Source organism: Podarcis erhardii, assembly GCF_964252035.2.
Source record: "Podarcis erhardii genome assembly, chromosome: 14".
Lineage (NCBI taxonomy): Eukaryota > Metazoa > Chordata > Lepidosauria > Squamata > Lacertidae > Podarcis > Podarcis erhardii.
This window is the reverse complement of record NC_138503.1, coordinates 53,277,682-53,295,278: the sequence shown is the minus strand read 5'-3', so window position 1 is coordinate 53,295,278 and position 17,597 is coordinate 53,277,682. Positions and strand designations below refer to the sequence as shown.

At 44.1% G+C, this 17,597-nt stretch overlaps 1 protein-coding gene across 2 annotated transcripts in view; it reads left to right on the top strand.

The window, feature by feature from the left end:
• Window positions 1-16,148, top strand: part of MMD2 (monocyte to macrophage differentiation associated 2) — a 39,941-nt gene extending 23,793 nt beyond the window's left edge. For both annotated transcript variants that reach the window (XM_081840059.1, XM_081840058.1), the window contains exons 2-7: window positions 5,890-5,971; window positions 6,471-6,631; window positions 8,357-8,431; window positions 9,467-9,568; window positions 12,297-12,366; window positions 14,734-16,148. In XM_081840059.1, the coding sequence (XP_081696185.1) occupies window positions 5,890-5,971; window positions 6,471-6,631; window positions 8,357-8,431; window positions 9,467-9,568; window positions 12,297-12,366; window positions 14,734-14,937 (694 nt within the window). In that variant the 3' untranslated portion in view covers window positions 14,938-16,148. The remainder of the gene's footprint in view (window positions 1-5,889; window positions 5,972-6,470; window positions 6,632-8,356; window positions 8,432-9,466; window positions 9,569-12,296; window positions 12,367-14,733) is intronic.
• Window positions 16,149-17,597: the final 1,449 nt, after the last annotated feature.

Below are 17,597 nucleotides of genomic sequence, written 5' to 3'. Positions count from 1 at the left end.
CCATACATCACTACTGGGAAAACCATGGCATTAACTATACAGGCCTTTGTTGGCAAGGTGATGTCTCTGCTTTTTAAGATGCTGGGAGCATGTTGTCCAGCAGTTTTGGGTACCAGAGGTTCCCCATCTCTGCTCTCTGGGGTCTCAGGAGACAGGTCCCGAGGCCAGATCCTTTCTCTAAGTGGAGATGGCATTGGGGATGGAAGCTGGGGCCTTCTGCATGCAGAGCAGGTGTCCCGCTCCTAAGCAATGGGGTCTTGCCAGGGGACCATTCATCCCCCCTTGAATGCAACAGCTAGAAAAGGGGAGGAAATACCCCCACCCACTGGCTGTCTGGCATTCGGCACAAGATATTTCCTCCCGAATCCTTGCGAGCAAGCACACACACAAAGGAAGGGAATGCGGGAGGCTGGTGTTGGACTTGTCTTTGATTCTGAGGGACAAGCAGCCCTTTGTTTCTGAGCCCGGAAAGCTGGGAACTCGAGGTAATTCTTTTTAAATCTCTCTCTCTCCCTCTCTTTCGGGGAAGCAGGAGAAGAGAAGGGGGCGAACAGGGTTGTGAGAAGCCTTCAGCCGCCTTAACAAGCCTCCCATGTTAATCTCAGATGTTTGCCCGTCTCTCAGCAATCTTTGACGTCGCGGAGGGTTGCCAACTGTCCAGCTGCTTGCTGCTAGTGCAGCTTTGAAATCAGCTCAATTAGTAGAGGGCCTTGTTTCTCTCCATACTCTGAACGGGTTTCATTTTTCTTCTTCTTATAATAATAATAATAAGATAATGCTTGAAAGCACAAGAGCTGGTGAACCAGTGTGCTGTCTACAGGGCTGAATCAATACCTTAGGGGCCCTAAGCAATGAGAAGATTTTAGTGGCATGCATATTACAGTGGTAAGGATTGCAGTTTGTAATTCAAAGCCAAATTATATACATAGTAATAATTTGGTTTTGAATTACAGTGGTACCTTGGTTCTCAAACTTAATCCGTTCCAGAACTAAGGCATGCTTTCTCATAGAAAGTAATGCATAATGGACCGATCCATTCTGGACTTTTAAAAACAACCCCTAAAACAACAATTTAACATGGATTTTGCTATCTAACGAGACCATTGATCCATAAAATGAAAGCAATAAACAATGTGCTGCAGTCATGCAATCAAACAAAAACAAAAACGGAAAATAAATAGCAAAAACAGACAAACCTCAGCGTAACACTCAAATTAGAAGTGTGGCACTCAAAACAGAGCACATTCAGCTTCCGAAAAAAGTTTGCAAACTGGAACACTTACTTCTGGGTTTGCAGTGTTCGGGTTCCAGGTTGTTCAGGTACCAAGGCATTTGAGAACCAAGGTACCCTTGTACATATAAAGGTAAAGGGACCCCTGACCATTAGGTCCAGTCGTGGACGACTCTGGGGTTGCGGTGCTCATCTCGCTTTATTGGCTGAGGGAGCCGGCGTACAGCTTCCGGGTCATGTGGCCAGCATGACTAAGCCACTTCTGGCGAACCAGAGCAGCGCACGGAAACGCTGTTTACCTTCCCGCCACAGCGGTACCTATTTATCTACTTGCACTTTGACGTGCTTCCGAACTGCTAGGTTGGCAGGAGCAGGGACTGAGCAACGGGAGCTTACCCAATCGTGGGGATTCGAACCACCGACCTTCTGATCGGCAAGTCCTAGACTCTGTGGTTTAACCCACAGCACCACCCACATCCCTATATAAGTTGTACAAGTGACAATAAAGTATTTCAATTTAATTCATTCAGGTGGCAGGATCCCCCTCTCCATATGTTCTTCTGAAATGCCACAGGTTTGTCCCCTCCGAGGCACCAGAGTTGCCTAATTCTTCGCCTCACTACATTCAGCTGGCCTCTCACTATGTCCCTTTCGTTACCAGGTAGAGACATTTCCACCAGATTGCTTATACGGAAAGAAATGAAGGGAACGAAAACAGGCCCCTTTGACCTCCACAACTGAGAGTTGCTGTGTGTGTGTGTGTCGACCCTCTTGCCCCCGGTCTCGTGTTCTTTTCTCGCTCTCCCTGCCAAACCACGTTGAATTTTGCTGATGGGGTTTTTATGCGCCACCCGAAGACCACATTAATTTCTTTTTCTAAACAAAATAAAAAAATTCCTTCCAGTAGCACCTTAAAGACCAACTAAGTTAGTTCTAGGTATGAGCTTTCGTGTGCATGCACACTTCTTCAGATACTTCTTCAGATAGTGTGTATCTGAAGAAGTGTGCATGCACACGAAAGCTCATACCAAGAACTGACTTAGTTGGCCTTTAAGGTGCTACTGGAAGGAATTTTTTTATTTTGTTTTGACTATGGCAGACCAACACGGCTACCTATCTATAACTTCTTTTTCTTTTTCTAAGCGTGGGTTTGAAATGATTGATCGGTAAACCGCCTTGAGGGTCCCGTCTGCGTCAAGGAATCCATTAATAAACTCGGGGGCTGGCTTCCCCAGGCTTGGGGAAATGGATTGACACTGATGGAACTCAAAGCCTCTTTATGTATCCCATTCCACGCCCCGCATCTCCCTCAGATCCAGGTTCCCGGTTCACAAAGAGACCTCCAGGCTGCCTCCCCTCAAAGCATTTCTCCTCCACGCAGTGCAGCAAATAGCTCTGAGACAACAGCGCATTATTCTCCTGTTGCGGTTGCCCGGCAACCTTGGGCGCCTCACTGGAACCCCCCATTTGGGTGATGTGGGGGAAATGAAATCCTTTCTGTGTCTCCTGGGCACCCAGGGCTTCAGAGTGATGTCACAGTTTCCACAGAAACATACAGGAGGTTATTTTTTTTATTTTTTTAAAAAAGCCCTAAACACTGTTCTTTTATTTATATGCATTTAAGCTCCCCTTCTTGGGAGAAAAGCAATGACAAACCAAGACAGCATTTTAAAAAGCAGAGACATCACCTTGCCAACAAAGGTCTGTATAGTTAAAGCCATGGTTTTCCCAGTAGTGATGTATGGAAGTGAGAGCTGGACCATAAAGAAAGCTGATCGCCAAAGAATTGATGCTTTTGAATTATGGTGCTGGAGGAGACTCTTGAGAGTCCCATGGACTGCAAGAAGATCAAATGTATCCATTCTTAAGGAAATCAGCCCTGAGTGCTCACTGGAAGGACAGATCCTGAAGCTGAGGCTCCAGTACTTTGGCCACCTCATGAGAAGAGACGACTCCCTGGAAAAGACCCTGATTTTGGGAAAGATGGAGGGCACAAGCAGAAGGGGACGACAGAGGACAAGATGGTTGGATAGTGTTCTCGAAGCTATCAGCATGAGGGAGGCAGTGAGTGACAGGAGTGCCTGGCATGCTCTGGTCCTGGGGGTCACAGAGAGGCGGACACGACTAAACAACTCAACAACAACAACTAGCTCCCCTTTTTCCAAGGAGTCCTAGGGTGGGATAAGCACAGCTTATCGATGCAATGAATGAAGCCACGGGGGAAGGTCTTGCCCAGGTAAACAGGGGACAGGTCACAGAATTGTCGACTTGAAAGGGACCTCCAGGGGTCATGCAGTCCAACCCCTGCATTGCGGGAATCTCAGCTAAAGCATCCGAGACAGATGGCCATCCCACCTCTGCCTAACAACCTCCAAGGAAGGAGAGGCCATGGGTTTGGATCTATCCTCCAGAGCAGGAGAAAAGAAGCTGGCTCCATCTTCCATGTAGGAGCCCCTGAGATATTTGAAGATGGCTATCCTATCTCCTCTCAGTCTCCTCCAGGCTAAACATCCAGGCTACACCTTCAACCGCTCCTCATCAGGCTTGGCTTCCAGAACCTTGATAATCTTGGTCTCCCTCCTCTGCACACCTTCTAGCTTGTCAACTTAAATTGTGGTGCCCAGCTGTGAAGCTTTGTGTATTCAGCAAATATGATGTCCAACACTGAACAGTGATTCCAGATATTGACTACTGTTTCGTAGAATTCTTCGTCAGCGTGGTGGGAGGATATAGAATTGCTTCATAAACCTATCTTATTTCGAATGAATGTATGTAAATGAAAATATCAAATGCTGTGGAACAGTGCTCATGTAATAATGTAGCCACCACGCTGACGAAGAATTCTACAAAACAGTAGTCAATATTCGGAATACACAGCTTGTCTTTCATCGTACTAACTCTGGTACCTCGCTTCATTTAAAGATTTTCAGAGACTTTGAGACTAAAGATTTCATTTTGTACTTGTTATGGTTTGAAGGAATTCTATAAAGATCTATAAAGATTGTCTGTTCCGTATGTACATGGTCATCGTGTTGCATAGACATTGCTGACGTACTCTTTGCAACACAGGGGTTTGTTTATTTAATTTTGCCATTTCGGCATGGTCCATCATCTTGATTTTCCATTCTTCTCTGGTTGGGACTTTGTCTTCTTTCCATCTCTGTGCTAAAAGCATCCTTGCAGCTGTCGTCGCGTACATAAATAGTCTTTTCAAGTCCTTTGGTATTTCATCACCTCTAATTCCTAATAGAAAAACTTCTGGTTTTTTCACAAAGGTTATCTTGAACATTTTTTTCAACTCATTATATATCATTTCCCAGAAAGCTTTCGTTATTTTGCATGTCCACCACATGTGATAGAAAGTGCCTTCTCTTTTTTTACATTTCCAACATATACTGGTAGCAGTTCAATACATTTTTGCTAACCTTGTAGGTGCCAACAGTACATCGACTCATTGTTAAAACTGTGTTTATGGAAGACAATCTTACTTGGCTACAAGTGATCACCAAATAATTTTCGTATAGTTTTCTTTCAGCGTACAGCACATCTTCCCTCCATAACTTTTCCCAAGATGAAAATTGTCTATTGTCTACAGTATACCCAATGTCCTTTGTCCATATTTATTAAATCTATCAGTTGCTCTCTCCTCAGCACAGCAGTGCAAAGCAACTTACAATATTTTAAGCAAAGAAACCAAACACATACATAAATAAACATTATAAATTTTTATGCATGTGTTTGGTTTCTTTGCTTAAAATATTGCAAGTTAATTAATGCAAAATGATTACAGATAACTATAAAGATATGATATCATATAAACTGTATAGTGGTCAAAGGAAGTCAACAACTTCTATTTTCCTTTTGACTTTATTTTTAAAAAATCTCTTCTTTCTTTATTTCTTTTTCTTTTCAATATGTATCATTTTCTTATTTTTTGTATTTTTTCCCTTATTAGTAGCTTTTTGGTATTCGGTAACCTGTATTATTTGTATAACTGTACTCTTTTTTTTGGCATGTATGTAATATTTATATAGAAAATAAAAATTTAGAGAAGCTTTCAAAAAACAACAACACATACATTACAACCAGCAAATTTAGCAATAAATAAATATTAATTATAAGAACTAACTTAAATATAATTGGTATTTTATTACTATTACTATTATTAGTGATTGTTTCTCATGAGGGTGGGCAAAGAATCCATTCTAGTGGGGTTTTATAAAAAAAATCATTTATACTTTTCAGATATATTCATTTCACTGACTTTACAGTCATTTTGACATTTCAAAACTTGACTTCCTTTCCCCTCTTTCTGTGGTTCCTTAAATTTATTTTTAATATCTTCTGCATATCCAAATTCAGTTAACTTACTCATTTATTTACCTCCTTTAAATATATACTCTTATGTAACTGCAAGTTATTACAATAATCCTTCCAGTTCTTTTTATCTGTTTACAATTTGTGTGTACATATTCAATAAACCATTTACACTCTTTTATAAAAAAAAGTTTGTTATCTTGATTTCTTATTCTTCTTGTAGGTTTTGCCATTTCTGCATAGTTTTTTTATCCATCATTCTAGTGAGATTCATACTGTTACTTGCAGACCAACCTGTTTGCTGAACTTCTGCCTCTCTTCTCCATCTCTCCTCCTTCAAGGTTTATGAACCACAGAGTGCCGCCCAATCGGAGGTACCAGCCCACAGAATATGAACATGCAGCCAATTGCGCCACACATGCTGTGAGTTGTTGTTGTTGTTGTTGTTGTTGTTGATGATGATATTAAATTTGTTTACCGCTCTTTATCCGTAGATCTCAGGGCGGTTCAATATAAGTGTAAAGAAAAAGAAGGCACGATTTTTCACATGTGGTGGAATTGTAAAATAATCAAAAGGTTTTAGGAAATGATTCACAATGAAATGAAAAAAATGTTGAATATAACATTTGTTAAAAGGCCAGAAGCTTTCTAGCTAGGCATTACAGGACAAGACTTGCCAAAAGAGCAGAAGACGTTATTCATGTATGCGACAACAGTGGCTAGAATATTACTAGCCCCAAAATGGAAAGATAACAAAATACCAACGAAAAGAATAATGTAGTTGAATATTTGGACTGATAAATTGTTATGTTGAAATTGTTTAATAAAAATATTTTTAAAAAAGAGAGAGAGAGAAATCTGCTAGTTGTGGCCCGATCAAGGGGGAAATAAAGACATTTCCTTCCCTTTCCTTCCTTCTCAGTTCTGGATCATTCCCAGCATCCTGGGGAGCTCCATCCTCCATGTCCTTTCGGACAACCCCTGGGAGACCATCTCCGCCTGGATCTATGGCTTTGGGCTGTCTGGCTTGTTCATCGTCTCCACCATCTTCCACACCATCTCCTGGAAGAAAAGCCACTTGCGGTAACTCTGACGTCTGCGGTGCAAGGGCGGGCAATGGCGGCGATGGAGCTCGCTTGCCCTTTGAGCAAGGCAGGCCTCTTGTCTCTCCAGCAGCAAGCAGAGAGCCCACCTTGGCCCCTTGATCTCCATCCTAGGATGCCATAGCAGCCGGCCAGGTTGTGGAAATGTTCAGGGAGGCAGGAGAGGCTTTCTTGTTTATTAATATCCTTCCTAACTTGTGCTAGCAAGTTCTATAACTTAGCAGGGTTTTACATTCCCCTTTTAAACGGACAGCAGATAGCAGGTTGCAGGCTTGTTTAAGCCTCTCAATATTAGGTTCCTGGTAAGTCCCCTTATGGGACGCGGATGGCGCCGTGGGTTAATCCACAGAGCCTAGGACTTGCCAATCAGAAGGTCGGCAGTTCGAATCCCCGCAATGGGGTGAGCTCCCATTGTTCAGTCCCAGCTCCTGCCAACCTAGGAGTTCGAAAGCACATCAAAGTGCAAGTAGATAAATAGGTACCGCTCCGGCGGGAAGGTAAATGGCGTTTCCGTGCGCTGCTCTGGTTTGCCAGAAGCGGCTTAGTCATGCTGGCCACATGACCCGGAAGCTGTACGCCGGCTCCCTCGGCCAGTAAAGCGAGATGAGCGCTGCAACCCCAGAGTCGTCCACAACTGGACCTAATGGTCAGGGGTCCCTTTGCCTTTAAGTCCCCTTATATCCCTCTTAAAAGAATGAACACGCCACAATCTTGTGTAAAGTATATAAGAAGTTTACTCACATCATCAGTTCACAGTTGGATCCCAGAACGCAGGCTTAGTTACAAAGTATATACATGTGGATCTATCCTATGTGGGGACAATCCCAGTGTCCTCTGGAAGCCATCAGAGCACCTCTAGCTAAAAAGCTGCTCCAACGATGGAGGAAGTCAAAAGAGAGAGAGTGTGCTGCGTGCCTTGTCCTTTTGTTACCTGGACAGGTAAGGTCACGCCCACCTCTAGTCACATGCAAGAGGAAGGATGCTCCAGGCTGTTGGAAAATTCCATTCCACCCTTCGTTGCAGACATGAACTGTTGCATGTCACATGTCTGTTTACATACCAGCACAGCTTGCTAGGAACTTCCATTGTTTGTATAGCTTTTGTTTTTCTCTGTCTCTCTGAGAAGACAAAGAGAGACGACATGTTTCTTTATCCTGCTTTATGATTAATAAATCCGTAGTTGTAGTATGCTTCCACAAGCCTCACGCCTAATCTGTGTGCCCAGTTCGCTCTGCTGCTATAGTGTGCCCTGGCTTTGAAGCCTGGGTCACTGTTTTACGTTGGAGCAGAGGCTGATGGGTCTTCGCAGCGGGACGGCTGGAAGGAGACGACCCAGCTGGGGCTAGCCAGCTGGCCCTGCAACCCTCTGCATGCCAACACAGGCCAGGAGGAAACAGGAAGTTTTCAACTGGCTGGACCAAACATTCCCCCGCATGTCCACTCTAGGAAAACAAGGAATGCTGTGCTTGACTGTTACTTATGTATCACATCCCACACAGGTGAGGTGGGGAAAGGCCAGCCCATTTGTCTCCATGGCAACTCATTTGGACATGGAAATGGTAGCGCTTGTCTGGCTGGTTTTCCTGTTAATGTAGCCTCACCTGCACAGGATCAGAAGTTTGGAAGGGACCCCTAGGTATCATCCAGACTGACCCTACCACACCTGTATGAAGCAGTGTTCTTTCTCTCTCTTTCTCTTCTGCAGGACTGTGGAACATTGTTTGCACATGTTTGACAGAATGGTCATCTACTTCTTCATAGCTGCCTCCTACGCCCCTTGGTGAGTTCTCGCAAGCTGTCTACCCAGCCTTTCAGAAACTTGAAGAGGGGCAGTGTGGTGTAGTGGTTAGAGTACTGGACTAGGAGACCAAGGTTCAAGCCTAGGGCAAGTTACGACCTTCACAGCCTATCCTACCTCGCAGGATTGTTGTGGGGGTTAAATGGAGAGGGAGGAGAACTATGTAGCGCCACCTTGAGCTCCTTGGGGGATAAATGGCCTATACGCATGTAATAATAATAGATATAATATTTGTTATTATTTCATGAAGCCACCTACATGATTCCCATCTTAAGCCTCTGAAGACGGTTTGGAAACTTCAGCTGGTGCAGAATTCAGCAGCCAGGTTGCTCACCGGGGCAAGACGGTTTGAGCATCTTACACCGATCCCGGTCTAACTGCACTGGCTACTAATCAGTTTTCGGGCTCAATTCAAAGTGCTGGGTTTGACCTATAAAGCCTTAAGCGACTCAGGACCACAATACCTCAAGGATCGCCTCTTCCCATGTGAACATACCCGGACCCTGAGATCATCTTTTGAGGCCCTTCTTCATGTGCCTCCTCCACAAGAGGTCTGGAGGGTGGCAACACGAGAACGGGGCCTTCTCTGCAGTGGCTCCCCGTCTGTGGAATGCTCTCCCCAGGGAAGGTGTATAACAAAGGCGCCAGGCAAAAATGTCCCTTTTCAACCAGGCCCTTGGCTGACCTGTATGACATCCTATGCCCTTTTAAAATGGGGTGTGTGTGTGTGTGTTATTGAGTTGTTGTTTTTATTTTGATTATCTATTTTTTGTTTTATATATTGATTTTATTCTGTGAACTGCCCTGAGACCTCTGGGAATAGGGCAGTATATTAATAATAATAATAATAATAATAATAATAATAATAATGTCCATAGGTAAGCATTGCAGTCCCACCTCCCTCCTCCTTCGCTGTTCTGGAATTGTGTGTTTCCTCGTATGTGTTTGTCTCTTTCTCTTCCCCTTTCCAGGCTCCTGTTTCTCTCAAGCACTCAATGGTCTCTCTTCTTCTCCCAGGCTGAATCTGCGGGAGTTGGGACCCTGGGCTTCCCACATGCGCTGGATCATTTGGATCATGGCCTCCGTCGGGACCATCTACGTTTTCTTTTTCCATGAACGGTGAGTCGAAACCTCGATATGCCCCCCAGGGTGCTGAGTGCTGACAAGAAGGGTGGAGGCACAGTGACAGGGCAGAAATCCTTTGCACGCAGAAAGTCCCAGGTTTCTTTGCGCAGCATGGAGTTAGTCTGCGGAACTCCTTCCCACATGAGGCAATGATGGCCACCATTTTAGATGGCTTTAAAAGAAGATTCATGGATTAGGCTATTGATGGCTACCAACAAGGCAGCAGTGCTTCTGAATAATAATAATAATAATAATAATAATAATAATAATAATAATAATAATAATAATAATTTATTATTTATACCCTGCCCCTCTGGCTGGGTTTCCCCAGCCACTCTGGGCGGCTTCCAACTGAATATTAAAAACAATACAGCATCAGACATTAAAAACTTCCCTAAATAATATCCCACCCTCCCTGGCCAGAACCGGGCTCAGGGTGGCTAAAATCAAAATATATAATATATTAAGACATAAAATTCAACGATCGACTAAAATACAGCTTAAAATCGGATTGAAAGCAAAATAAGACCAGATACCTTTTTATATATTCATTTAATGTTGTGACAATGGAGATGAATGAAATACAAATAGGAAAAAAGTATAAATGCTATGACGCAGAATGGAATTATGGTAACCATGAAGCAGGAGGGAGGGAAGTCGATTAGGTCATAGGAGCAAAGACCCATGAGTTAAAATAAGGTTGTGCTTTAACTATGTAAAATGGAAGCCTAATAAAAAATATTACAAAAAAAGGAAAAGGAAAACCTCCAGATGTTGTTAGACTACAGTTCTCCATGCTCTATGCCCCTGGCCCCTTGGCTACTTGAAGTAGTAGGGCCAACTTGGCCTCAGGCGCTCCTACTCGGGAGTGTTAACGGAGAAATCTGAGGGCTCCCTTGGACAAAAAAGCAAGGACGCCAGCCAGGAGTACCAGAGCAAAAGAGCAGCCAGGAGGCTTGGTCTTTATTGAAGACTGTGGCGACAGGACTCCCACCTGCCACCAGGTGGAACAAGATGGAAGCCCCCAACAAAAGAGAAACCAAACTTTTATTAGCTGCTAATAGTCTGAAGCTCAACATCAAAAAAGCGAAGATCATGGCCACTGGTCCCATCACCCCCTGGCAAATAGAAGGGGAAGAAATGCAGGCAGTGAGATATTTTACTTTCTTGGGCTCCATGATCACTGCAGATGGTGACAGCAGCCACGAAATTAAAAGATGCCTGCTTCTTGGGAGAAGGGCAATGACAGGCCTAGACAGCATCTTGAGAAGTAGAGACATCACCTTGCCAACAAAGGTTCATATAGTTAAAGCTATGGTTTTCCCAGTAGTGATGTATGGAAGTGAGAGCTGGACCATCAAGAAGGCTGATCGCCGAAGAATTGATGCTTTTGAATTATGGTGCTGGAGGAGACTCTTGAGAGTCCCATGGACTGCAAGAAGATCAAACCTCTCCATTCTGAAGGAAATCAGCCCTGGGTTCTCACTGGAAGGACAGATTGTGAAGCTGAGGCTCCAGTACTTTGGCCACCTCATGAGAAGAGAAGACTCCCTGGAGAAGACCCTGATGTTGGGAAAGATGGAGGGCACAAGGAGAAGGGGGCGACAGGGGATGAGATGGTTGGATAGTGTTCTCGAAGCTACCAGCATGAGTTTGACCAAAGTGCGGGAGGCAGTGGAAGACAGGAGTGCCTGGCGTGCTCTGGTCCCGAGTGTCACGAAGAGTCGGACATGACTAAACGACTAAACAACAACAACAATCCCCATGTTACACCCCCCAAACTACATCACTCATACATCACGGTTACGTCATGAAAGGGGAGGTCTGGTGGCAGTAATCTGAGCATCCTGGACCCTGCCCCATGGTTCCCCTTGCCCTCCACCAAACACCCATCAAGTGGAACAAAAGAGATATTTGCATTTCCCTGTTTCCCAGCCAAGTTAATCACACCCTTTTGTCTTCATCTGGGTTTGTGATTTCTGGAATGGCTACCTGTCTGGCACTCAGGTATCAGGATGCCAGGGATTATCACTCAGGCAGAGGGGCTGCTGAGTAGTTGAGCTCACATGTCTATATGAATTTCTAAAGTTTTCCCAGTGAACCAGTACATAGATACATTTATCAGTGAATTCTTACATTTGGTATCGTGCAGCAAAGGCCCTTTGATTAGATAGGAAGAAACTGAGATGAAATGTTTTGTGGGGACAAATCACAAAAGTCACAAAAGTGACTGTGCTGATGTTGGTAGTGGGCTGCATGTGCATGAGATCTGCTAGAGGGGCAACCCGCCCCCCCCACCTGTACATAAATTCCTGCAACTGTTGCATACCCTCCAACATTTCTCTGGTAAAAAAAGGGATGTCCTAAACAAAAGCGGGACATTCCAGAATCAAATCAGAAACCAGGATGGCTTCTGTAAATCTGGGACCGTCCCTGGAAAATAGGGACACTTGGTGGGCCTGTTATTATATAAGTAAATAATAAGAATAAATTGTGAAACAGCAAACATGTGTTTTGGAATACCTTTTCACATGACTAGCTGAAAAGCAGAGTTTAGCTCTGGGTAAATCGATGTGTTGATCTACAGCTGGCGCAAAGTTGGCTTACAGCACCCCCTCGTGGAACGAAATGCTTTTCGCAAGCCCAGATTTTTGTCCCTTATGTATGCCTCCTGTTTTTAATTGTGGGGGAAATGATGGAAAGTTGCTTTCCTTTTTTCCAGATACAAGTTGGTGGAGCTGGTGTGCTATGTCATCATGGGGTTCCTTCCTGCGGTGGTCATTCTCTCCATGGTACGTTACCTGGGATGGAGTGCAGTGCACTGATTTTGCACTTATGGTCCTGTCCTTGCATTTCAAGCTGCGGCGGGGGGGGGGGATAGCAATATAATAATAATAATAATAAAATTATATATATATATATTTATTTATTTATTTAAAGTGATATTTTATTAAATTTTATCAAAGAAAATGTTACATAAGAAAACACTAAACGTAAAAACATACAAGAAACATCGAAGTACAAAAATGCAAACAATTAACATATAAAGAAGAAAGAAAAAGAAAAAGAAAAGAATAAGAAATTAAAAAGAGGGATTTTTATTTTTAACTTTTTGAATAATAAAATTATATTTATACCACGCCCACCTTGCTGGGTTTCTCCAGCCACTCTGGGCGGCTTCTAACAAAAGATTAAAAATACATTAAAACATCAGTCATTAAAAACTTCCCTAAACAGGGCTGCTTTCAGGTGTCTTCTAAACATCAGATAGTTGTTTATTTCTTTCTCCACTACTGTCTCCACTACTGGCCAAAATTCAATTCAGCGCTCTTACATAGACAGGGAATAGATAAAGCAAATGATTCAGCACTGTGCAGAAAAAAATGGACGCCTGAGATAGCAATTGCAGTTGAGAATAGATTAAAAAAAACTTCCCTAAGCAGGGCTGACTTCAGGTGTCTTCTAAACATCAGATAGTTGTTTATCTCCTTGATATCTGATGGGAGGGTGTTCCACAGGGAGGGTGCCACCACCGAGAAGGCCCTCTGCCTGTTTTCCTGTAACTTGGCTTCTCACAGGGAGGGAACCGCCAGAAGGCCCTCGGCGCTGGACCTCAGCGTCCGGGCAGAATGATGGGGGTGGAGATGCTCCTTCAGGTATACTGGGCCGAGGCCGTTTAGGGCTTTCAAGGTCAGCACCAACACTTTGAATTGTGCTCGGAAACGTAGGAAGAATGGCGGGATATAAATGCATTAAACGAATAAGATTCACGTTACGTGAGGCTGAGAGTCCTGCGTTTTTCCTCGTAATGTCTAGCACCCAGCGAAGGTGCTCAGAGGTGCCCGTGCCCAGGGATGGCCTGTTCTGTTTCACCACCTGAGGCAAAATGTGAAAGTGCCAGCCCATGACAAGATCTCATAAGAGTTCCCCAAAATTTCATGGGGTTCTCGCAGGATCTTGCCTAAACCCGGAAGCAGCTGCCACTTCTCATTTCTCCATACTCTCCAACATGTATCTGATGAAAATAGGGACGTCCTATTCAATAATAATAATAATAATAATAATAATAATAATAATAATAATAATATTATTTATATCCTGCCCATCTGACTGGGTTGTCCCAGTGAGTCTGGGAGGCTGCCAATATACAGTCGTACCTTGGAAGTCGAATGGAATCCATTCCAGAAGTCCGTTTGACTTCCAAAACATTCAGAAAGCAGAGCGCGGCTTCTGATTGGCTGCAGGAACCTCCTGCAGCCAATCAGAAGCCGCGGAAGCCCTGTCGGATGTTCAGCTTCCGAAAACAGTTCGCGAACTGGAACAGTCACTTCCGGGTTTGCGGCGTCCGGGAGCCAAAACCTTTGAGAACTAAGCAGTTCGGAAATCAAGGTACGACTGTATATAAAAACATAATAAAACATGAAGCATTTAAAAAACCTTCCCTATACAGAGCTGCCTTCAGATGTCTTCTAAAGGCCGTGACTTATTTTCTCAGCTTGGGGGGGGTCACATAACTCCATACCCTCCGATGAAAATAGGGACGTCCTGGGACATTCTGGGATCAAATCAGAAACCGGGACGGTTTCTGTAAATCTGGGACAGTCCCTGGAAAATAGGGACGCTTAATTAATAATAATAATAATAATAATAATAATAATAATAATAATAATATTTTATTATTTATACCCTGCCCCTCTGGCTGGGTTTCCCCAGCCACTCTGGGCGGCTTCCAACTGAATATTAAAAACAATACAGCATCAGACATTAAAAACTTCCCTAAACAGGGTCGCCTTCAGTGGTCTTTTAAAAGTAATAATAATTAACGTATTTTTTGCTCTATAAGACGCACCAGGCCATAAGACGCACCTAGTTTTTGGAGGAGGAAAACAAGAAGAAAAAAATTCTGAATCCCGGAAGCCAGAACAGCAAGAGGGATCGTTGTGCAGCACTCCCTCTTGCTGTTCTGGCTTCTGGGATAGCTGCACAGCCTGCATTCGCTCCATAAGACGCACACACATTTCCCCTTACTTTTTAGGAGGGAAAAAGTGCGTCTTATAGAGCGAAAAATACGGTATTTAGGAGGGGCTCGTGGCTGTGCTCCCTGGATTCTGCCACCTGATCACTGACCGCTGGCCTCTCTTTCCGCTTGCCTGTTGCAGCCCAACACGGACGGCCTTTCAGAGCTGGTGACTGGTGGCTTTTTCTACTGCTTGGGCACTGTCTTCTTCAAGAGCGATGGGCGCATCCCCTTCGCCCATGCCATCTGGCACCTCTTCGTGGCGCTGGGAGCTGGCACCCACTATTACGCCATCTGGAGGTACCTCTATCAGCCGGGCGATGTCGAGGCAGAAACCTCCAGGTAGACAGGTGCCTTAAGGAGGAGGATTTGGAGGCGCCAGGGATTTTGGGGAGCCTTCCAACAGACTCTTGTCCTTCGGTTCGCCCTTGGGAGACGTGGACCCTGTGCTGATTCCTCCTTCTCCTGATGGGAAATGGTGGTCTTGAGTATTATTTCCTTGGCCAAACTTGCCCAAGCCCCAAGGGTTGTTTTTTTTCTATTCTTATTTTTATAAATCAGTGTTTTTAGGCAAGGGTTTTGTAATGAAGCGAACAATTAATGGATATTCTTGAAAAGGCAAGGGGGGAGGGAGATAAACAGGCCTCTGGAGGCACTTGGAAGTCTCTGCCCTTGTGGTCCTAAGTGTTCGTTGACACAAACTGGTAGCAAGGAAACCGAATAGGAAGCTGACAGGAGATTTACATGAATACCAGTCTGCAAAGGGTCCATCATAATTGACTAGTTGCATTCTCATTTCCTACAAACACACAAAAATCTGCCCCTCCCTTTCTGGCTGCAATTGGCTTAGCTGCTGTGATGTCACAGCAGGGACAATCAAGGGCCAGACTGTCAAATGCTTAGGCTAGTTTTTGGGAGGCCACAGAAATCTGAATCGCCAACTTTTGTCTGGATGTTGCAGACTTTGAAATGACATCTTCAGCTGAGCTGTTTCCACATCTTTCAATGGAAACAGGAATGTTTGCCTTGGCGACTCCTGAATGTGACGAATGACCACAGGAAAAGGTGCCAAAGGGCTAAGAATCTGTTGCGCGTCAGTTGCGGGATGCAGTCATAAATACATTGCCTATTGGTTCCCGCAGTGTCCTAAAATGCTAAACTTGCTTCTAATAGGCAGGAGATTAAATGATATGCCCTTCTGGATTGCATGACCTCTGGCGACACGACCATTTGAAAAAGCCGTCTGTACATAGAAAACGAGTTTGTCAGGAGAAAAAGCGCTGTGCCTGGCTTTCTCCTTGACAGATTTTGTTTCTATGTGCAGGGATATCGAAGAACATTCCATCACTGGAAGCAGCGGAGCCCTGACCCGCTTCCCACCACTATGAAAACTAAGTCTTAGAGCTAACATTTTACAAAAATGAAGAAGTCATCATTCTATATAGCCTTTGTGGTCGAAGAGGTCAGGGTCTTTAGCCTAGTGGCAAGAGCACCTGAATTCGGGCGCCGAGGGTCCCTGGCTCAGTTCTCTGGTTCAATCTCCAGTTAGAAAAAGGATACCAGCTGATGGGAAGGACAGCCAGGCTGGGCAATACTGGGGCAGATGAGCTGAGAGTCTGATGAGATAGAAAGAAGGTTCCTTTGGGGTAGCAGGAGCAATTTGTGCAAAAGGCTATCTGGGATAGAAGCAGTTACAGATAGGTAGCCGTCTTGGTCTGCCATAGTCAAAACAAAACAAATTCCTTCCAGTAGCACCTTAAAGACCAACTAAGTCAGTTCTTGGTATGAGCTTTCGTGTGCATGCACACTTCTTCAGATACACTGAAACAGAAGTTTCCAGACCCTTCTATATAGTGAGAAGGTGGGGAGGGGTATTGGACAAACAGGCCAGACCTTACGCCAAAGAATAAACGGACATAAATCGGACATCAGGAATCACAAGACAGAGAAACCAGTAGGAGAACACTTCAATCTCCCAGGACATTCTATACAAGATCTCAAAGTAGCTGTTTTACTACAAAGGAATTTCAGAAATAGACTGGAAAGAGAAGCTGCTGAATTACAACTTATCACCAAACTTAAAACCATGGAGAGACCTGGTCTGAACAAAGACCTTGGATTCTTATCTCATTATACATGACAAAGCCATTTTTCACCTTTCCACCCCTTGCTTTTTCCTGTAAGACCTATTGCAGTCGTTAAGAGTCGTCAACAGGCTCATCACAGCTATCTGCCAATCACCCATTCCCACCACCCTTCTGAGTAATACCCCTCCCCACCTTCTCACTATATAGAAGGGTCTGGAAACTTCTGTTTCAGTGTATCTGAAGAAGTGTGCATGCACACGAAAGCTCATACCAAGAACTGACTTAGTTGGTCTTTAAGGTGCTACTGGAAGGAATTTGTTTTGTTTTGGGATAGAAGCAGAACTTCCGGGGACTTTAATCCTGCAAAGATTGAAACTGAGAAACTGAGGTTCAGGTAGGTAGCCGTGTTGGTCTGACGTAGTCGAAATAAAAAAATAAAATAAAAACATTGTCCAGTAGCACCTTAGAGACCAACTAAGTTTGTTCTGGGTCGTGTGCATGCACACTTCTTCAGAAATTGAGGGTTTGGCTTGGCAGCTGTTAAAAGGACCAGCACTGTGCCGTTAGTTCCCACCAGCCAAAGTTACACTGGGATCTTGAAGCCATCAAATCTTAGACGCTCTTGCCATTCCTTTCGTTCCACAGTTCCTTGTGGAAGAGCTAACAGAATATCTGGCAGGCAAAGAAAGAAAGAAAGAAAGAAAGAAGGAAAGAAAGAAAGAAGGAAGGAAAGAAAGAAAGAAAAAGACCTAATGCATTTCAGAGCACTTTTGTGCTGCTCACTTTAAGGTACTTTGAATCAAGCCATGTAAAACTGCAGAGCAATGTGTTAAAAACTTCTGGGGTTCAGAAGGGATCTTCCTTCCTTCCTTCCTTCGCTGCAAAAGGAAGAGAGAGATCCTGTCTCATAGTCGTCTCA